This window comes from Pimephales promelas, chromosome 6 (assembly GCF_988280905.1).
Source record: "Pimephales promelas chromosome 6, fPimPro1.hap1.1, whole genome shotgun sequence".
Lineage (NCBI taxonomy): Eukaryota > Metazoa > Chordata > Actinopteri > Cypriniformes > Leuciscidae > Pimephales > Pimephales promelas.
In genome coordinates, this window is record NC_142774.1 from 7008561 (window position 1) to 7028986 (window position 20426).

At 38.6% G+C, this 20426-nt stretch overlaps 1 protein-coding gene across 13 annotated transcripts in view; it reads left to right on the plus strand.

Moving 5' to 3' along the window:
- Nucleotides 1-1832: 1832 nt before the first annotated feature.
- mcf2la (mcf.2 cell line derived transforming sequence-like a) overlaps nucleotides 1833-20426 on the plus strand; it is an 87008-nt gene continuing 68414 nt past the window's right edge. For 3 of the 13 annotated variants that reach the window (XM_039687765.2, XM_089132037.1, XM_039687796.2), the window contains exon 1: nucleotides 9404-9783. In XM_039687765.2, coding sequence (XP_039543699.2) covers nucleotides 9621-9783 — 163 coding nt within the window. In that variant the 5' untranslated portion in view covers nucleotides 9404-9620. Of the gene's footprint in view, nucleotides 1978-9385; nucleotides 9784-12067; nucleotides 12301-13182; nucleotides 13319-14718; nucleotides 14942-20426 lie in introns of those variants that run through there. The other 10 variants (XM_089132036.1, XM_039687791.2, XM_089132038.1 and 7 more) reach the window with 9 other exon arrangements.

The following is a 20426-nucleotide window of genomic DNA, read 5'->3' on the forward strand; positions in this document are numbered from 1 at the left end:
TTTTCTTTTACATAATTTGCTTTTTAAGGACTACAACATTGGGACTACAATAAGCTTCATGGGTTAGAGACATCACTAACCCAAAATTTACATTAACCCCGCCCCTGGAATGCGATGACAGAATATGCTGATCAATGACTAGAACACCTACATACAATTTTCAACTAACCATCTGAAAATTTCTGAGGTGGCGAACAGTGCTAATTTGCATATTTCGCCATTTTAGTGTATGGGCTCTATGCACGGCGGTATTTCCGGTGAAGCAATAGGGATGCTCGATAACTTCCGCCGATCATAGAGTCCAATGCAATACCGAGAATTTATATTGAATTTTATACTCCATAGTTATAATAAAGAAACGTTAGTCACAAAAACAGATAAAACAGACACCCCTCGTTGTGTTTATGCTTCTTTTTAAAATTATATTAAATAAATATAACTATATATAAAATTACATCTAAACGTGTGTACGTTTCGTTTCAAAGACGGGAGGACAGTAAATTTTGAAGACTCTGCCATAATCCCGTTTTCCTCGGTTCTCCTCCGCTTAAATCTACACAACCGGAAATGGACGAGCATCCTTACGTCAAATGCGGAACTTATGCGTGCATATAGCCCATTATGCCGCGTTCCAGGCAACGGCAGTAACGTGACTTCCCACCCGTGAACTCGTACTAGACCGATGTACTCCCAGTTACGAGTTCTGACGTCACATAGCCAAAACTACAATGACAGCCGCTACGGATGCAGTGTTTCTGCGGGCGTTACTCGGTGAGAATACACTTTAGGGCAATATAACGTTAACTAGTTTTCAGTCCATTGAGTGCAAGGATAAATTAATACCAAATACATTTCCAAATATACAAATAAAGTAAAATAAAAGGTATAACAGCTTATCTTGCCCCATGCGCTATCTTTCCTCCTCAGTTTCCCACAAATAAACAAGGAGTTAAGCACCTTTGGCGTTAGAAATTATTACAAATGTTACAGGCCTATTTTTCTTAACTTAGCGTAAGACTAATCTACAAGTATAAGTAAGATTAAACGTTTTCCATAAGCGGCGAATCTATCATAGTTAGTTTGACCATCTCCACGGAAACGCCAACGTCATGCATCTTGTAATTCTGCTTCTCGAGCACAAGATGGCGATGTCGCCATGTTCCAAAACTACAGATAATATCTGGGCTCTATCGAGGTAGACCTCCGATGTGATACTGTAATGCAGCAGCACTAAACTCATCCATGGCTCTTTGTGCTACATTTGTGCAGGTATTTACTTTAAACACTAGGAAAGAATGTGTTTAATTTAATATTCATGAAAATATGCTCACAACATACCAGAATCAAAAATAACTGAATTAACCCAGAATAGACCCAAATGTCCTTTCATGACCTTAATGATGATTTATAAAGCACTTCCCTCAGGTGTCTGCAGTCCTATCAGATGTGATGTGTTATTTCAGACTCTGTTCTAGCTGTTAGAAAGGATAAGAAATGAATATGACATATCACACACACAGTTATGCATAATTTTTTATGAGCACATGCATGTTCACAGTCTAAGCATGCATTGCTGCCACCATAGAATCATGTAGTGACCTTAAAATCACCTATGTTCGCTTACCTGTGTGTGTGTGTGTGTGTGTTTTGACTCTCCATAGCTGATGCAGAGCGTGAGTGTATCTATGTGTGTCAGTGTGTTGCTGTCTCATCCTTGCCACTTTGCTGAGGCACCTCTCTCTCTCTCTCTCTCTCTCTCTCTCTCTCTCTCTCATCTCTTGCAGCAGGGCTGGTTTAAGCAGCGAGACGGCTTCCTCTCTGCCCTTTTCAGTATCCTTCTTCCTGAGCAGCAGTGCTGCGTGCCTCCGCTGCTCCTGATTCTCTGTGTCCTGCTCATTATGATCCTATGGGTGAATATGGGAAAGGACTTTCTGGAGGAACTCATCAGACGACTCACTGTTATCATACAGAAAATCGGTAGGAGGAGCTCTCTCTGTGTGTGTGTCTGTGTGAATCAGTGGTATTGGGAGAAAGATGGGAACTGTAGCTCAAGGTTGTTTGCAGCTTCTGTTTGTCTTTGCTTCACTCTCAGAAAAAAAGGTACAAAAGCTGTCACTGGGGCGGTACATTTTCAAATGGTACACTTTTGTACCTAAAGGGTGCATATTGGTACCTTAATGGTATATTTTAGGTGCTAATTTGTACCATTAAGGTACCAAAAAAATGCACCCTTTAGGTACAAAAGTGTACCATTTGAAAAGGTACTGCCCCAGTGACAGCTTTTGTACCTAAATATTTGCTGATTTACTTCTGAATAAATGAATCCTTCCAACCATGTGAAACCAGAACAGCTGTAATGTTTAGACCTTTATTATGTTTCGGTGCTCAAAATTGTTGCTATTGATTGGCATCACTTATGCCTTTTTGATTTTGAGTTTTGAAGTCTGAATGAACTTTTTAACATTTCTAATTAGATTTTTGAGATCTGAACTTCAATTAGAATGTGAAATTGGTATTTGGAATTGTTTTAAAATTATTAATAAATTCTGAATGACATATTTTGACATTTGAACTAGTCATTTTGTATGTTGCATTCATTTATATATATATATATATATATATATATATATATATATATATATATATATATATATATATACATATATGTGTATATATACAGTGTTTCCTCTAGGATTTTTCCAAGCTGTGGGGGCAGGCCCATTTCCCCAGGCCCATTTGATATTTTCACTTAGGCCACGCCCCCTTGTCTCCCCAAAGTATTATAATCGATCATGCGCATCCCGTGTGCAGAATGATGCACTTGAAGCAACACCAAGTCACAGCACGCAACGCTTCACATTGAAAAGAACATAGCGAAGGGATTAGATCTATAATATGCTTAGTAGGGCTGGACGATTTGGGGAAAATGTCATATTGCCATTACTGAGGTCAATATTGCAATTGTGATATGCGATTCCGATATAATAAAATGCTTTCATGAGTCCAACCTGCTTGGTTCTAAAGTAAAATGCAACTTATTTACTTAACAATTTATTTCTCAACTCAAACTAAAAACAACAACTAAATGATTGATAACACCTATAATGATCAATAAACCAACCAAACCATCATTACAGTGAAAGCTATCAACTTTTAAAAAAAAAAATTATTAGGCTAAAAATTTTTTTTAACAACTTTTAAATTAAGTGAACTTCAAACAATCCCCACATAAACCCATAATAAAAACCATATTTACCTGTGCCCTTCCTGTCTTAACAGGTAGGATACAGAAATTGAATAAAGTTATCAAACAGTCTGCGCTGCATGAATTATAAATTATATATATAATAATCCTTATTAAAGCTACAAAAGTTCTTTACTCAAGATCAGTGAGTAATTTTCTAATTTCCCTTTGTTCTTTTAACTTTACTGACAGAACGCTTTATTCGCTGCTGGCGCTTTAAGAGCACCCGTTGCCGAGACGCGGATCTCACATGCGCCTCATAGCACAACTCTTTTCGTCCATAAGACTTTTCTTACGTTATGAAGATACTCGACAAAACGACATTTTGGCATAATTGTGTGTGCTATTGTTCGTTCAAGCTCGAAAGAGAACTGTATTCTGGCACGCGTCAGTGCATGCGCATTATGGCGCGCGTCTTTCTGCGAGTCTCATTTAGGGCATTCACAGGCAGCTTTTCACTTCTTGTCGTGCAAAATGCGAAAAGGCATTTGCACGAATAAGAGCGGGATTGTGTAACACTAGTCAAAGAATGACAAAAATGAAGAGATGCTGCGTTAATAGCCCTAATTTGTTTATTTCATATAAAATCGCGGCATTTTGCGTTATATAATTGCATAGGTTTGAGATCGCTATTACGATTGCGATTTGATTAATCGTGCAGCACTAATGCTTAGTGTATTCTATATGCAACAGTTTTTGAGCCTTTTCTTTTAACAGTTTTAAATTTCAGTGCGCATGAAGAACAATAGCACTCTCTCGACTCTATGCTGTAATCTCACATACACCCGGGAGAAGGGAATGTGAAAGGGCAATAAACTCCACTCCAGCAAGATAAAGTCATTTTATGAAAATCATCTACTTTATGCTTTATCTACAAATAAAGTATAATAATGGGAATATTGACCTTGAAGAGAGTGTCGTCGTGTCGCAAACGAACGCGACGCGCTGTGTGAATTCTGAATGAAGAATGACTGAGGCGAGATGACTTTCCGTTAACTTTAACTTAGCGACTAAAATTACACATTATACAATGACTTTAGAAGTCTTGGAATATAGGGTGAAAACTTGATTGTGCTTTACAAAGTTTTTTATGCCTTTAGTGGGGCTTAACAAAATAACATAATACTATGCAGAATATCGGACGTCACTGAGAAGCTGCAACCGTGGCGGGAGGATTTTAAGTGTGGCGGCCCGCCACGGGAGAATGAATGTAGAGGAAACACTGTATATATATATATGTATATATATATACTGTATATACACTCACTTAAAGGATTATTAGGAACACCATACCCCTCTGCATTTATTCTACGTGGCATTGATTCAACAAGGTGCTGAAAGCATTCTTTAGAAATGTTGGCTCATATTGATCGGATCGCATCTTGCAGTTGATGGAGATTTGTGGGATGCACATCCAGGGCACGAAGCTCCCGTTCCAACACATCCAAAAGATGCTCTATTGGGTTGAGATCTGGTGACTGTGGGGCCATTTTAGTGCAGTGAACTCATTGAAATGATTTGAGCTTTGTGACATGGTGCATTATCCTGCTGGAAGTAGCCATCAGAGGATGGGGACATGGTGGCCATAAAGGGATGGACATGGTCAGAAACAATGCTCAGGTAGGCTGTGGCATTTAAACGATCCTCAATTGGCACTAAGGGGCCTAAAGTGTGCCAAGAAAACATCCATTACACCATTACACCACCACCACCAGCCTGCACAGTGGTAACAAGGCATGATGGATCCATGTTCAAATTCTGACTCTACCATCTGAATGTCTCAACAGAAATCGAGACTCATCAGACCAGGCGACATTTTTCCAGTCTTCAACTGTCCAATTTTGGTGAGCTCTTGCAAATTGTAGCCTCTTTTTCCTATTTTTAAAGTGGTACCCGGTGGGGTCTTCTGCTGTTGTAGCCCATCCCGTTGCTATAGTTGCACGGATATTTAAAGCATAAAAACAAAACATTCTTGTTTTTGAAAAAGGCATGGTATTCTCATATTTCTCCTTTCAGTATTAAATAACAAACTGATGAATGCAACATACACGGACTGACCCGGAGTGATGCGCAAATTTGAAATTTGAAATATTCAATTTGAAAACTGAATTCTGCAGTTGTTTTTTGAATTACAAATTGGAATTGTAGATTCTCTTTTGCTCTTTCTCATTCATGTCTGTGATGAGTAACCCTATCAGTGTTTTTATGATGTCTTCTTCCTCTCATTCTCTGAGGAATTCAGTTTGTCCTATTTCCCTACATCAGAGTCTGCCACTGCAGTGAGCTGAAAACACACACAGTAACACCTAATGGTCTTTCAAAAATATTATATGTCTATAATTAGGCCATCCTTTAGTCAAGAGGTTTTGGCCTTTAGTGTTCTGGTGTGGCTATAAAGATACATGTTACTGTTTACACTGTGGTGAACTCACACTCAACCTGTGCATGTTCCCACAGTCACTTATTTGCTGAAGCTCTACAAAATGAGTTGTCATTTGTTAAGTTTCTTCCAAGTTATAATATAACCAGCAGAGGTAGCATTAATTTATTAGACTTTTATTTTGTTTTGAGTGAGTATAAGATTCCAGTTGTGGTCATCAAAACAAATGATTCCAACTATTGTGCAGACCAAACAGCTGTAAAACGTTTTTCTACAAAAATTGTAGAGGAAATCTTAGAGGAAATCTAAAAATGCAGAAAGATTATTGTGTAGTTATTGGATGGAAAGCCCCCACCAACCCAATGCTGCGATACATCAACCATTGATTCAATTTGCAAAGCCCATTTGATTCACCCATGAACAGATGTTGAAATGCCGACTTGGATGCTTGTGTTTGTGTGTGACCACACTGGCAGTTTTGTCCACTATGTTGACCTATATTTCTCAGCTGCACCATTTTGTGCCTTAAAAAAACTTCAAGAGGAACTGGCTAGTGTTTATTAGGTGTTTAGCTAATGCTGGCCCACAGCTGTCTGCTCATATTCACAATTTCTCTGTCACACACTCACACTGACATAACATCTGCACTATAAATGTCACCCATTGTGCAAATCTAGCTTATCACGTCTCCCCGCACAGTGCATGACAGTTAGATTAGGAGGTGATCACAGATCTAAATTGTAATTTTTGTCTGAAGCAAATGTATCTTTATTTATAGAAAGCAACATATATATTGCGAATAATTATGTTGGCTTAACGAAGCTTAGCATATCTATTCAGCCGTATTAAATTTCAAACAGTATTTCGTCCTAGAGCTCATCCAAACTCGGCACTGACCTATGATCTGACTCGGTATGCTATACACATGCAAAAATACGTTAGAAACATGCTAGCAACGTCTAAGCAATGTGCTAAATTATGCTAGCAACACACTAGCAATATGCTAGCAATAGCTCGGTCTCATTTTGAAAGCTGTGTCCTGAGCTTGCATTTGTCAGCGACATACATCACTGAGGATGTCTCTTTTCAGAAAAGTAACCATTATAAATTCATTGTTATTTTCTGAGGTATAAAATACTGTAATTTTTGTCCTACTGTGGAATGCTAGCAACATGCTAGCTGTGTGTAAACATGCTAGCATTGTACTAGGGATGAGAAAAAAATGATAAAGAAAATGATAAAGAATGCTAGAAACAGGTGAACAACAATAAAACATGTTAGCTACATCTGGCAATGCCTAGATACATGTAATTTAACCACAGGTTTACTACAAATAAAATAAAATAAAAACATGGTTAATATAGTTAAACCATGGTAAATTAACCATGGTATTAGAAAAACTGTGGTTACGGTATGCAAATTATATTCAATCCGCCAAAAAACATGCTTACTTCACTTTTACCATAATAAAACCATGGTTAATTTTCATAATGGGTGGTCTGATTTGGTTTCTTAGTGATCTTATGAGGTCTAATTGGGTCTCAAAGGGATTTTAGAGACAGAACTGGTTTTTATATGGTTTCTTGGAAGTCTAATGGTTCGTTTGAGATTTAATTTTGTTTTCCTTAATTCATCTCACTTACTTTCTGTCTATCTGACAGTACAAGCTTCAAATATCAAGCTTTTAAAACGATTCTTTCAGACCATGCTTTGTGAAGCCAACATCAAATCATCTCACTAGTGTTTGTTTAATAGTAGGCTACAGTAGATGTTTTACCAGTGACATTATTTTTGATTGGCTCTAAAAAGCGTTGATGTTCCAGCTCAGGTTAGCCACAAGTGGACAGCCTTTAATCTCTGTAATGTGTTTATGATATATTACATCATCATTTATACACTTTTACCTCTATTCTCTCTGTATTGATTGGCTGTAAATACTGTAGAGTGCCTGTTGGTTGCTGTGGTAACGGGTTCTGTTGTCTTTCAAGAGGAGGCTGTTTTCTTCTGTAGGGTTACTTCCACCGTGGTAATAGGATGAAAACTAGAAGCCTAAATTACATGCTGTGGAGGCCTTTGCCCAAACCTTGGCAGGCGGGCTCTCCCTCTCTCCTCTTTTCTCTGTGTTCTCTGAAGAAAGTGACATGGGTGAAAGAGGGAGAGAATCAGAGCAAAGAGAGAAACACATATATATATATATATATATATATATATATATATATATATATATATATAAATACACTCACCATCTAAAGGATTCTTAGGAACACCATACTAATACTGTGTTTGACCCCCTTTCGCATTTATTCTACGTGTCATTGATTTAACAAGGTGCTGAAAGCATTCTTTTGAAATGTTGGCTCATATTGAAAGGATCGCATCTTGCAGTTGATGGAGATTTGTGGGATGCACATCCAGGGCACGAAGCTCCCGTTCCCCCACATCCCAAAGATGCTCTATTGGGTTGAGATCTGGTGACTGTGGGGGCCATTTTAGTTCAGTGAACTCATTGAAATGATTTGAGCTTTGTGACATGGTGCATTATCCTGCTGGAAGTAGCCATCAGAGGATGGGGACATGGTGGGCATAAAGGGATGGACATGGTCAGAAACAATGCTCAGGTAGGCTGTGGCTTTTAGACGATGCTCAATTGGCACTAAGGGGCCTAAAGTGTGCCAAGAAAACATCCTCGACACCATTAAACCACCACCACCAGCCTGCACAGTGGTAACAAGGCATGATGGATCCATGTTCTCATTCTGTTTCTGTCCAGTTTTGGTAAGTTCTTACAAATTGTAGCCTCTTTTTCCTACTTTTTGAGTGGTACCCAGTTGGGTCTTCTGCTGTTGTAGCCCATCCACCTCAAGGTTGTGTGTGTTGTGGCTTCACAAATGCTTTGCTGGATACCTCGGTTGTAACGAGTGGTTATTTCAGTCAAAGTTGCTCTTCTATCAGATTGAATCAGTCGGCCCATTCTCCTCTGACCTCTAGCATCAACTTTTCCCTTTTCACACCATTCTTTGTAAACCCTAGAAATGGTTGTGCGTGAAAATCCCAGTAACTGAGCAGACTGCGAAATACTCAGACCGGCCCGTCTGACACCAATAACCATGCCACGCTCAAAATTGCTTAAATCACCTTTCTTTCCCATTCTGACATTCAGTTTGGAGTTCAGCAGATTGTCTTGACCAGGACCACACCCCTAAATGCATTGAAGCAACTGCTATGTGATTGGTTGATTAGATAATTGCATTAATGAGAAAGTGAACAGGTGTTCCTAATAATCCTTTAGGTGAGTGTATATATCTATCTTTTGTCTGGTTTAGCTTACTTCTGGTCAGATTTTTCCCCAAAGTAAACTCACACTCACCTATACATCTTACTATATCGAAAGCTCATAAATCAACTACTCTCTCGTTCCTAGTACCATTTGTTGGTATTTAAGGATGATTTGCTTGTTTGTTTGTAGAGCATAGGTTTTAAAAAGGTTCAAATTAATTTAGAGATTTTGTTTCTGTTTAGAAAACATTAGTCAGTTTGTCCCCTAAGTGGCGCACAAGAATGCTGGAGATTAGTATGTATGATTGTGTGTGTGTGGTGTGTGTGTGTCCATGTGTAATTAGCAGAGCAGAAGGGGATTTGTGCTAAAACTCTCCCTCCCCTCTCTTGCACTCTTCTTCTCTCCTCTGCAAGTATACGTGTGTTTATTGCGACAGCCTGCATGAATGCCGGGGTTGTTTCCTTACAAACAGGAGGTCCGAAATGCGTCTCTCTGCGGGTCCCATCTGACAGAGGAAGCCCTCTGAGACCAGGACTGCTGTAGTCTTCCCGGCATTCTCTCGGATCAGATCGTCCTGGCTTGGGATTTTATTGGTCTTGCTTTACTTCAGATTGCAGGACTGTTTTAGCATTGGACCGAATGTGGATCAATCTGAATTGGTTTTGGGCTGGTTCAGGCCGAGCCGAGACCTGTTGAGACTGGTTTAGGGACCAGTTTAGATGTCTCTGAACGAGTTTCTTCAGGAGGGCCAGGACGCCCCACAGCGGATCCTGTCCCGACTGACCCAGCTCCTCTACAACCTATCGGCTACAGTCTTACAGGGCGTCCCCTTCTCTCCTTTCACAACCTTCAGCCGCAAGAGCTCCTGGAGGGACTGGAACGGTGAGAGAACTGAATATCAGTGTGTGCATGTGTGGTGTAGCTGCTTTCAGATGGTTTTGCTGAGGAAACAGGATGGAAATTGCTGACTGAGTCTGGACACTTTTAGGACACTTCTTTGTTACAGTAATAGGAATAGTTCATACTTCTGCCATCATTCCCTCACCCTCATTTCATTCCCTCATATGACTTTTTGAAGAATATACCAGTTTAACTTTTTCATGCAGTTTCAATGAATGAGAACAGAAGCTTTCAGACTTAAATTTAAGGTATTGAAGCCTGAAAGCTCCAGTTCTGATTGATTATAATTGCATGAAAATGGTCGACTTGCACATTCTTTTCAATATCTCCTTTTAAAAAGAAAGCCACACAAGTATGGATTGGCGTGAGGTTGAGAATGATGAACAGAATGGATTAAAGGCAGTTTGTTTCTAAAACACTTTTCCCAAATTTGTTTAAACTGTCTTTATATACCAATACATATCTAAAATGTAAGTACCCTGAAAAGGAGAGTATAAGAATCGAGTGTCTGTAGTCCTCTCAGGGCTGCAATAAACACAGCTACTCTTTCCATTCGGAGTGAATGCAATGATTGGCTGGGCGATTGTGCTAAAGTGTGCCAAGAAAACATCCCCCACACCATTACACCACCACCACCAGCCTGCACAGTGGTAACAAGCAATGATGGATCCATGTTCTCATTCTGGTTATGCCAAATTCTGACACTTGGCCCTCGCTACCACGGCTACCACCCCTGCTGCTACAGGTGCCGCCCACATGCACGCACCCGGTTGACTCGCTCATTTCGAAAGAGATTTCGAAGATTACGGCACGTACCGGCCTTAATCTAGGAAGTCTCACAATTATGGCAGAGAAAAAGCAGTCAAAATTCCCAGTACCAACTGTACCTGCATATACAGTCAGCGCAGGCAAACAAGGCAAAAAAGGTAACGTCACTCCGGGTAAACGCTGGTAAACACGTCCTCTAACGGAGCGGTCGGCATCACGGGTTCATGTGTTTTGGGGGCGTGGCTTTGGAAGGAGCCCTGAAGGGAGGGGGTGGGAGTTTCTCTGTTGAATATTTTCAAAATCCAGCAGTTTTCTAGCCTGGTTAAAACCAGACCATTCTCAGTTGTAACTTTCCAGAGGGGTGTCGCCAACGGACATCGCGGATAGACCTAAAACCACATATACACTTGACCTCACGTTGGCTACGGCAGTTCATTGGAACGAATGCGTCAATAGAGCCGCCATCTTGAAACAGGGGAGCCCCTCCACTTTAATGCATCAGCGTCAATGTAGTAGACACAGGTCTAACCATAAATCATCATGAATGCGATTTTTCTTGTTTTTTTGGTTTGTTCCAACGGTCAGACATGTATTTATCATTGATTCCAGAAAGAAATTTTTTTTTTCTTAAAAAAACATTCTTCCTAGTTCAGATTTCATCCGTGAACATCATACGCTGCACAAAAGTCCGCCACCATCAATGAATTCGAAGTAAAGGCAGAGATAGCAGAGTTACCTAGCTACTTCCTATGACAAGACCCCTGTTCCAAGATGGCGGCGGTTTTGACGCATGCTTAGAACCCCAAGGTGAGGTCTAGTGTATATGTCTATGCCTAAAACCAATGAGAGCGATGAAGGAGATGACGTATGCAGAGCGTTGTGATCCTAGTGTTGTTCTTTGCTCGGTTCTTAACTAGAAACGTTCAAATCGCTTAAAACAGATGCGATAGCTGATTCAAGCGAGTGATGTTCGACAGCTACAAAATCTGCTTCAAAATCCCAGCGCTGTCGTCATCGTGTAAAGCCCGCCCCAACATTTCTGATTGGTGCCTCGACTTCGACGGATTGGAAATGGGCTTGAATGAGCTCTTTGCCAGACTAACTTTCAGAGCAAATCTAAATTTGCCGGAAGTTGTCTGGGTTTTCCTAGGTTAGCAGTTTTCTGCAACTTACCTACCCTGCCTTTAACTTTATTAGTTAAGTTAACTTTATTAACTTTATTTCTTGAACATACTGTGAGTCTGATGAAAGGAAATGTATACATTTGAATTTTTAGGGCCAATTTAAATGAATATTTGTCCATTTATTTGTGTGTGTGTGAAGTTGAAAGGTGGTTTCCTTGTGGGATTTCTCTCTCATCATTGAGATGCATGTGGATGGCCCATTGCCCAGATCACATTGACACACATCCTCTCTCTCTCTCTCTCTCTTGCTCAGACACTTTGTGCTAAAAGTTTTGTTTTCTCAGTAAACCAATGCGTCTCAGCGCAGAGCTGAACTGGCATATTTAGGGAACACGCACGGCACAATAGACGTATAAATATTGCCAAATAGCCTATCATCTCAACTTCCCAAAAAAATAATCACACTCATACCAACTTGTAAAACAAACCGGAGAAGTGCATTGCTTTGCATACAGAATAGAGTGGACTAGGGAATACACACTCAAAACAAGGCATTGACAAGGACAGTTTATCTGTACTGGGGAACAGATGTCTGACATCCTGAAATGTGAGTAAATCTGATCTTAAGCTTCTGTCTGTTTCTTGCTCTTAATAGGATGCCGCTTAAGTCTCAGTGTGTCTGTGTGTGTATTTGCTCTTTGATGTTTGACTTTCTGTGTGTTTAATATGAAACGACTCCTAGCATCATCCTTGTGATGTTGTCACAATCTTCTGTTCCGTATCAGCACTATGCAGATGAGTTTATTTTGAACTTCGTTATTTGTCATATTCACATCTCAGACCAGCTTTAGCAGTCTTCAAAGTCTTTTATTATTAGAATATGAAGTTTATACACCCCATCTAGCACCAGTTGTCTAATTTCCCAGTGGTTTACTGTGCGTATTGTTCTTTTAAGGCAAGCGTCACTATAACAATTGCTTATCCGTGTTATTTTAGTACCATTTTTGAGACACTGTTAACATTTTTATTAATATTTTGAATGATGAGTTTTTATATTTATTATATTTTAATTTTAGCAATTTTGTTGTGTTTTTGTTGGTTTATGTCTATTGTTTCTATAGTTACATTTTTATTTCAGTTTAAGTTAAACTAAATGAAATGAGAAATGCTCCCCTGGCAACTAGCTAAAATAAAATAATCCTAAGATTTTATATTTTATTTTATTATTCGGTTAACATTTATTTTCTATTTGTAAAAAAAAAAATATGGTTTTGGTTTCTGTTAACTATATAACCCTGTTGCTCACACTTACAGTTTGAGATATATTTGATGATTGGACATATTTTGCTCTACTTTTCTTTGATATATAAATCATCCGTATAAATCATAGCCACGTGGAGTCCTCCAACCTGCTGTATGTGGTAATGGTGTCTGCTAATGGTTAACTTTAGCGGTTTACGTGAGGTCAAAGTATAATGGACAGCGGTGCTGGGTCCATTCACGCGTGTGTTTGTGTTCGCTGTGAGTGAGAAGTAAATCCTGATAGTCAGACATGGAAACGGTGTGCTGTTTCCTTCACACACCTGGGAGGACACAAACCAGGTACACGCAGAGCCCACGATCAGGTAAATGAGTTTGGTTCACCTCTGAGACCTTGAAATTACCTTGAAATTAACATGCTAACATTTTTTATGTATCTAAAATTGTAGCAGTGGTAGCAAGAAAAATATGGTAACGTTAGCGACATTTCTGGATTTAAAGGAGCGCATGCAAGAAATTTATTTCAATTAATCAAACATTTTCCCTGATATGTCACTAGACATTAAGAAATCATGTTCATTTCAAAAACTTATATCACTGACAACAGTAGTCCGGCCAGGATGTTGTTATTTAAAAAGTGAAGACGCAGCCCTCAACTGATGTTGTTGTTGATGTTGTCAAGTTGTGTTTTGTTCTGATGCGTCACCCTCCACCGATCCACCAATAGTGTTGCGGCATTTGGGTTGCCAGCTCTTCTCTAGTTACCACAGCTGCAGATACATATCGGAATCGCATAACAAAATGACTAATGTTGTGAAGCCAAAAAAACTCGATATGAATCCGAAATACTTTGTGACGAAGTCCGAAATAAATAATTAACAGAAAAAAACTCACTGTGTAGGACTCGTCACTTGCCATTGGAAGCTGCTGGATCATATCTGGCAACCTCGAGTCAAGGGGGAAGGGGCTGGGAAGAGGGCATACACCCTAATTTGAAAGTTATTGCAGTACCAGTTTTGGCCACAATCTTGAATTATTTGAAAATGATAAAAAAAAAAAAAAAATTGGAAATTTTTAACAGTATTTGACAGTAAAATTATTTGATCTGATATAGTTTCTCACCTTATAGATTAAGGGAACTTAACCAATTTTACTGTTGATGATTTTTTTAAACAGATTTTTACTGTATGATTTTTAGAGGAAAAAAAGTGACACTATTTCAAATTAGAAAATGCAGTAATCTCAAGTATCTCATTTAGATTTTTATCTCAAGCGATCATCACATCTATTCACATATTAATTTGATGATTTTTAGATATTTGTTGACAGTTCTTAATTTGTCCATTTAAACACTTCTCGCCTAAAGACTGAACGCGTAATACCCATGCGCATGACGTCACTGTTTTCACAAATTCCTGTTTTTGTAGTTTAAATGGAGACGATAACGGTATTGTTTTCAAAAGCTTGCACTTTGAATCCCGTTTTCAAAAGTTTTAGTTGAAAACAGTGTAGTTTTATTGTAAGTCTGATGATAATGCAAATGGATATGACATTGCCAAGAGACAGATGTGTAGTGTGTTTGTGATAAAGTGAGTAACTGTGTGTGTGTGTGTGTGTGAGGAATGGCTTTGTTGTGGGGCGTTACCTGTGTTTTACATGGGCGTGATTATAAAACAATGTCACGTTCCTGACTGCAGCACTCACACCTGAGCGTGTCAGAGAGGGAGAGACAGATCGAGATATTTTAGGGAGGGAATATTTGCGTGTGTGTGAAGACAGACAGGATGTGACAGTAAAATAGAATGACTGAGGTAAGGTAAGAAGAGCAGGGCAGACTGAGACTAAAAGTGAAGGAAGAGAAATGATACTGATGGAGGAGACTGGGACGCAGCTCCGGCCCCCGGAGAACTGCAGGAGCTTGGTGAAGATCTCTTTAGAGGAAATGGAAAGTTTCTACAGGTTCATTGTTTCCTGCGATGAGCTGATCTGTAAGTTCCTCTTATGTCATGCGCTGAGAATATGAGAAGTGTTTGTGTGGCACTTTGTTGTTTTTCCCAGCACTTGTATTATGATGCATGATGTTCTTGGTAGTGATGTATCATGGGATGCTTTTAGTGTGATAATGCATCTGTCATATTGTTAATACGTGCTAGTATCCGCATGGTTGTGCGATGATGTGCTGCAGGGTTTAACAAGCTGAATGCATTTCACCATTTCACCTACAGGAATAGTTACCTAAAAATAAAAATGAATTATTTACTAAACCTCATGTTGTTCCAATCCAGTATGCTGATATGCTAAACGTTTAAATCATTATTTTATAACTTTTACCACAATGCTCAATATTGAGGCTATGTTTACACGGAAACGATTCTGAAGAGAAAACGCAAAAGTGGCGTTTTTATTCTGCGTTTAGACGAGCGTTTTGGGTGGGAAATCTGCGTGCATATGGTGACACAAAACAAAAGTGTGCGAAATTTGATGTAGTGTGCACTCCAGGCAGCTAGGTGGCGATGTGAAGCACTGCCACACAACAACACCAAGTCTGCGCGCCTGCGTACAACCTTCACTGTCAAGCAGACTTTTGTGTTTTTACCCTTTACACGGGAACGCGGCGGTGGAGCGTTTTTAAGATTTCGACTCTTGAGGGTGGTTTCACTTTTTTGCGTTTTTAAGCCCCAAAAACGGCGTCACCATGTAAACGAAAGGCACATCAGTTACGTTTTTTCACCCGCGAGCGTTCTCGTGTAAACAGGGCCTGGGTAACAGCATTATTTTTATTTTATTTTATTACTAATTTGAATTAGCTTTTATTTTTATATTTAACTTTTATTTTATTTTTTATAATTTTTTTGTAATTTTAATTCTATATATATATATATATATTTAAATGTATTTTATTTTAGTCATTTTAAAAAAGTCATTAGTCAATTTGAAAAAAAAGTTTTTAGTATTAAGTTTTTCCATCTAATGTTTATATTTAATTTTATTGCAGCTTTTCAATTGAGAAGAAATTAAGAGTTTTAGATTTAGTGTTAGTATTTTAGTAAACAATAACATGGTAACCTTGGTCCGTCAGCTCAAATAAAGGACAAAAACTAAAATTTGCAAGTCCTCTGATATTCACTGCCCCCATTTGACCCTCATTTGTTTCCAGAATTTTAAAAACGAAACGTCACATGGTTACCACACGTGACAACCAATGTATTTTTGATGGCAATAATGTTAGCCCCCCATTTTAAGTTTTTAATAGTCGATTTATGACCTTCTTTGGAGCTTGACGTCCCCTGGTGACTCTGTTAAGGAAATTCTTCCAGTGTCCAAAATGTTTTCAGTGTTCCAACAGCATATGGAACAACATGTAGCCTAAATGACCCAAATTTTGGGTCAACTGTTCCTTTAAAACTTACTAGGTCAACCAGAATTTATAAGAAAAGCTAGCTAAGTTGTCTTTATCCATTGAAACATCTGACATTCCACTTGTCATCCGATTCCAAACATTTGTAGACAGGATATTGTGATTAGATGCACCTGCTGGCATGTTCCTCTGTGGGTGTGGTTCCTCCAGCATGGGCTTCTCTCCGACTGTCTGTCTCTTTGCATAACCTTTTCTTTGGGATAACACCACTAACATCAAACAAGGAAAGACTGAGCTGTCCTCTAACACACCTGATCCACTGAAGCGGTAAGAGCATACACGTGAAGAGCATGTCTTTATTTGCCTATGGGGTTGGTGAGGTTTGCTTATAGTGTTATAAGGACACAATTAAGAAGGGAGGGTTGATCTTAAAGTACTCTAGGTTTGGTCTACACTGTTTATTTTGGATCAGATCAGCTGGTTTATGAAGCCAGGAGTCGGCCATTTTGGCTCTGAGCATCCAGCATGTGGCTGAAGGTTTCTGCTGGTTAAGCCATTCAGGTTTGGGTGAGCTGTGTGCAAGTGCATTCATTTGTACTGCTGATCACCAGAGACTGAAGCTATGGAGTCATCTCTCATGGGAGCACAGTGACAAACTGCCAATAAACACACTTTGTAGAGAGCTGCAGCTATGCTTACAGAAGAAGACCATAAATGCCTGAGTGAATTGTGTTCGCGCCATTTTTAGACATGGATCTGTGATACAGATCAGGACTAATCCACTATACATTATAGTCAATTATATAATCTATGCATTGTAGCCTCCTTGTGACCTTCTGTATTTGATTTAGCTGTCAGTGCTCGCCGAGTTCATATATACTCAGCAATGCTTGTTTTATCGAAAAGGCCAATGTTGTAGTGTATACTCAAGCAAATCTCTTATTGCGTGGGCTTTACTGTGTTCAGACACCAGCACTGGGATCGAAAGCTTACTCAAATATGGGCATTGAAGCTAATTCTGCAGAAATCTACCGACCACTGCCCCCATTATCTCCTCTCGTCATAATTTTTCATTGACTTTATGACCATCTCCCCCTTTGGCTTTACTGTCAGTATGTATTAGAGCCACTGGCCTCCGTTTCCTCCGTATGGTTGTTATTCCTGCAGAATTCATACGTGTGTGTGTGCGCACGCTTAGGCTTTTATGATTTTCAGAGACAGAAATTCACTGTTTGCATGAATGTGATTTGAGGCATGAATGTTATTCAGTCATTTCAGAGGAAATTATTAAAGATTTTTCCTCTTGTTATTGTTTTGTTGCATTATGTGTGTCACGCAGAGTTGCTTGTGGTTGATGAACCAACATTTTGCAACGATCAGCTGGTAATTATTTCTGCATTTGCGCTGGGGTTTTCCTCAATATCATCCTCTTATTTGTATACTTATTATCAGTTTGATTTGGAACAAGAAGTTGGTCTTAATAACCATTACAACTGAATGGGATTAAGTTTAAAAAATAAATAAATAACTTGCTTTTATTGTAATGCTGATATATAAATATAGTAGGGCTGGGCAAAAAAAAATAAAATAAAAAATAAAATCGAAAATAAAAATTCATCCAAAATAAAAGTTTGTGTTTACATAATGTATTTGTGTGTACTGTGTGTAATTATTTTATATGTATAAATACACACACATTCATGTTTATATATAAGAAATATTTGAATGTATATACTGTGTATGAATGTATGTGTATATATATAAAATTTATATATATATATATAAAATTTATATTAAACAGAAATATTAATATTTTATACGTTAACATTTTTCTTAAAAATATAATTGCACATGTGTGATTTATATATATATATATATATATATATATATATATATATACAAAATAATTACACACAGTACACACATATATTATGTAAACAACGATTAATCGTTGCCCAGCCCTAATAGCTATATATATATGTGTGTGTGTGTGTGTGTGTGTGTGTATTTCCTTTTTCTGTTTATCAACCCAGTCTTTTAACATACCTAAACATCCTATAAAAATTATTAATTGTAGGGAAATTTTTACCCATTTCTTTTCCATCTTTTATGTTGAGATCTCTATGTGTGGACTTCTGTATTGTTATTCTTAAATTAACTTAATTATGCACATTGTTACATGCGAAATAACATATTTATTATTAAAAGGGATTGCTCATCCAAACAAATTGTCATCATTTACTGACTTCATTCTGCAAAAGAAGATATTTTGGACCCCATTGACTTTCCTTAGAGACTAAACACTGGGATTCTCCTCATAATATTCTCTTTTCTGTTCCGCAGAAGAAAGCAAGTCAAAAAGGTTTAGAATGACATGAGAGTAAGTAAATGATGACAATTAAAATGAAAGTTTTCCAGGTTTAGAAAAATCAGACATATAAACACACGCAGTGTTTACTAAAGTCTTCCTGTTTGGTAAAACTGTAAATTTAAACAGCCAACAGTAAGCATGGATAATTCAGACAGGGAAAGGGGGATGAAGCAGAGGCCTGAACAGACTGTGATCCGGTTACTGATTAAATCTGGACGATAAGGGGGTGTGGTGGCATGAATGTCCCCCGAGCATAGCTAACCGCTAATGCTAACGGTCGCGCAGCCTTCCACAGGCCAGAGAACGTGACCACCATCGACACTGATGTGGGTTAATGATGGGAGACTGTCCCACTGGCATGACCGAATGTCTGGAGATAGAAAGAATCAAGGAAAACAAGTGAAAATTTTATAGACGAAACCATAATATCTTTGGTAAACTACTTAGTATGTTATTTAAAGGAAATGCCTGATCTTATGACAGAGCATTTCATTGCTTTTCTCTTCATCTTTGGGGTTTTACTTTAATTATAAAAAGGAAATTCCACCCTCACCTTGTAGCTTCAGAGCCTGCAGAGGAAGTTCTTGTATCCTTATTGTTGTTGTTTGTTGTTTTGTCATAAACCAGACATGTTGTCATAGTAATATCCTGTGGAGCCGTGGACGGTGTGTATTCATGTCTCTGTGTGTTCCTGGGACTTACAACATGGTTGTTTTCTTTGCAGGTGCTTGACAGAAAACTACCTTTTGTTTTTCGGGTTTATTTAAGCTTGTTTCCTGTTTCAGTATAAGGCTTGGTGATCAAAAGAGCGAGCACAAAATAAAACTGGTTTGTCAGGGTTCTTCAGACAATTTTGGCAATAAAAAGTATGGTAACACTTTACAGTAAGGCACTTGCATAATTCACCTATTATGCCCCCTTTCAAAGTCTTGATTTAGTTTTTGGGGTGTACTAGAATAGTTTGAAGCGTTCTGGAAGCAACTGGCGCTTCTTAAGCTTAAGTTTTTGCATTAAAGGCACAATATATGCGATTTTGTTCGTCACTAGAGGGCGCAGTTTCCAACAATATAACAAAGGCGTAGGTTGATGACGCAGTGATGAGCTGAATGATGGGACTAATAATGTTTACGGATGGGTGCAAACATTCATGTGGTATGAAGCAGTTCGCAGTTCGCAACACACATTTAAATGTGTGTTGAAAGTTATAATGTTAGACTACGTGTTCGTTCGTTTGCTAAACGAAAGTAGCAGTAAGCTAGATCAACATTAGAATAACATACTGACCGTATTCTAACATTTCATTATGTTGAGCTAACGTTATATAACATTGATTTGTTTTATGAACATTCGTGCTCTGTCGAGTCCAAGTTAGTCACGGACGCTAGCTCTCGGCATCCCAAAAACGTCACACTGATATTGATCCTCATTTTCGTTCTACTTTTTTGTCCCAAAAGTCTGCTTGTCATGGTCTATGTTTGAAAGAAACAAGAACTGCGCACCGCTAAACGTTACGCAATACGCAGTTGTCCACGTCTGTCGCCATGGTTACGTCATGCTATGGCAGTATGAACGGAAACCGAGGGTAGCGCGGATATTGCGTGATTGACAGGCGACATTTTTTTCCCGGGACGGCCACTTATATTCCACTTAAGTGGAATTTCTCTGAAATAAATAAATCTTTGGAGACTTTTGGGATATTTTAAGTACACTGCAGGAATATATCACACTGTTCAAGTGATTTGTT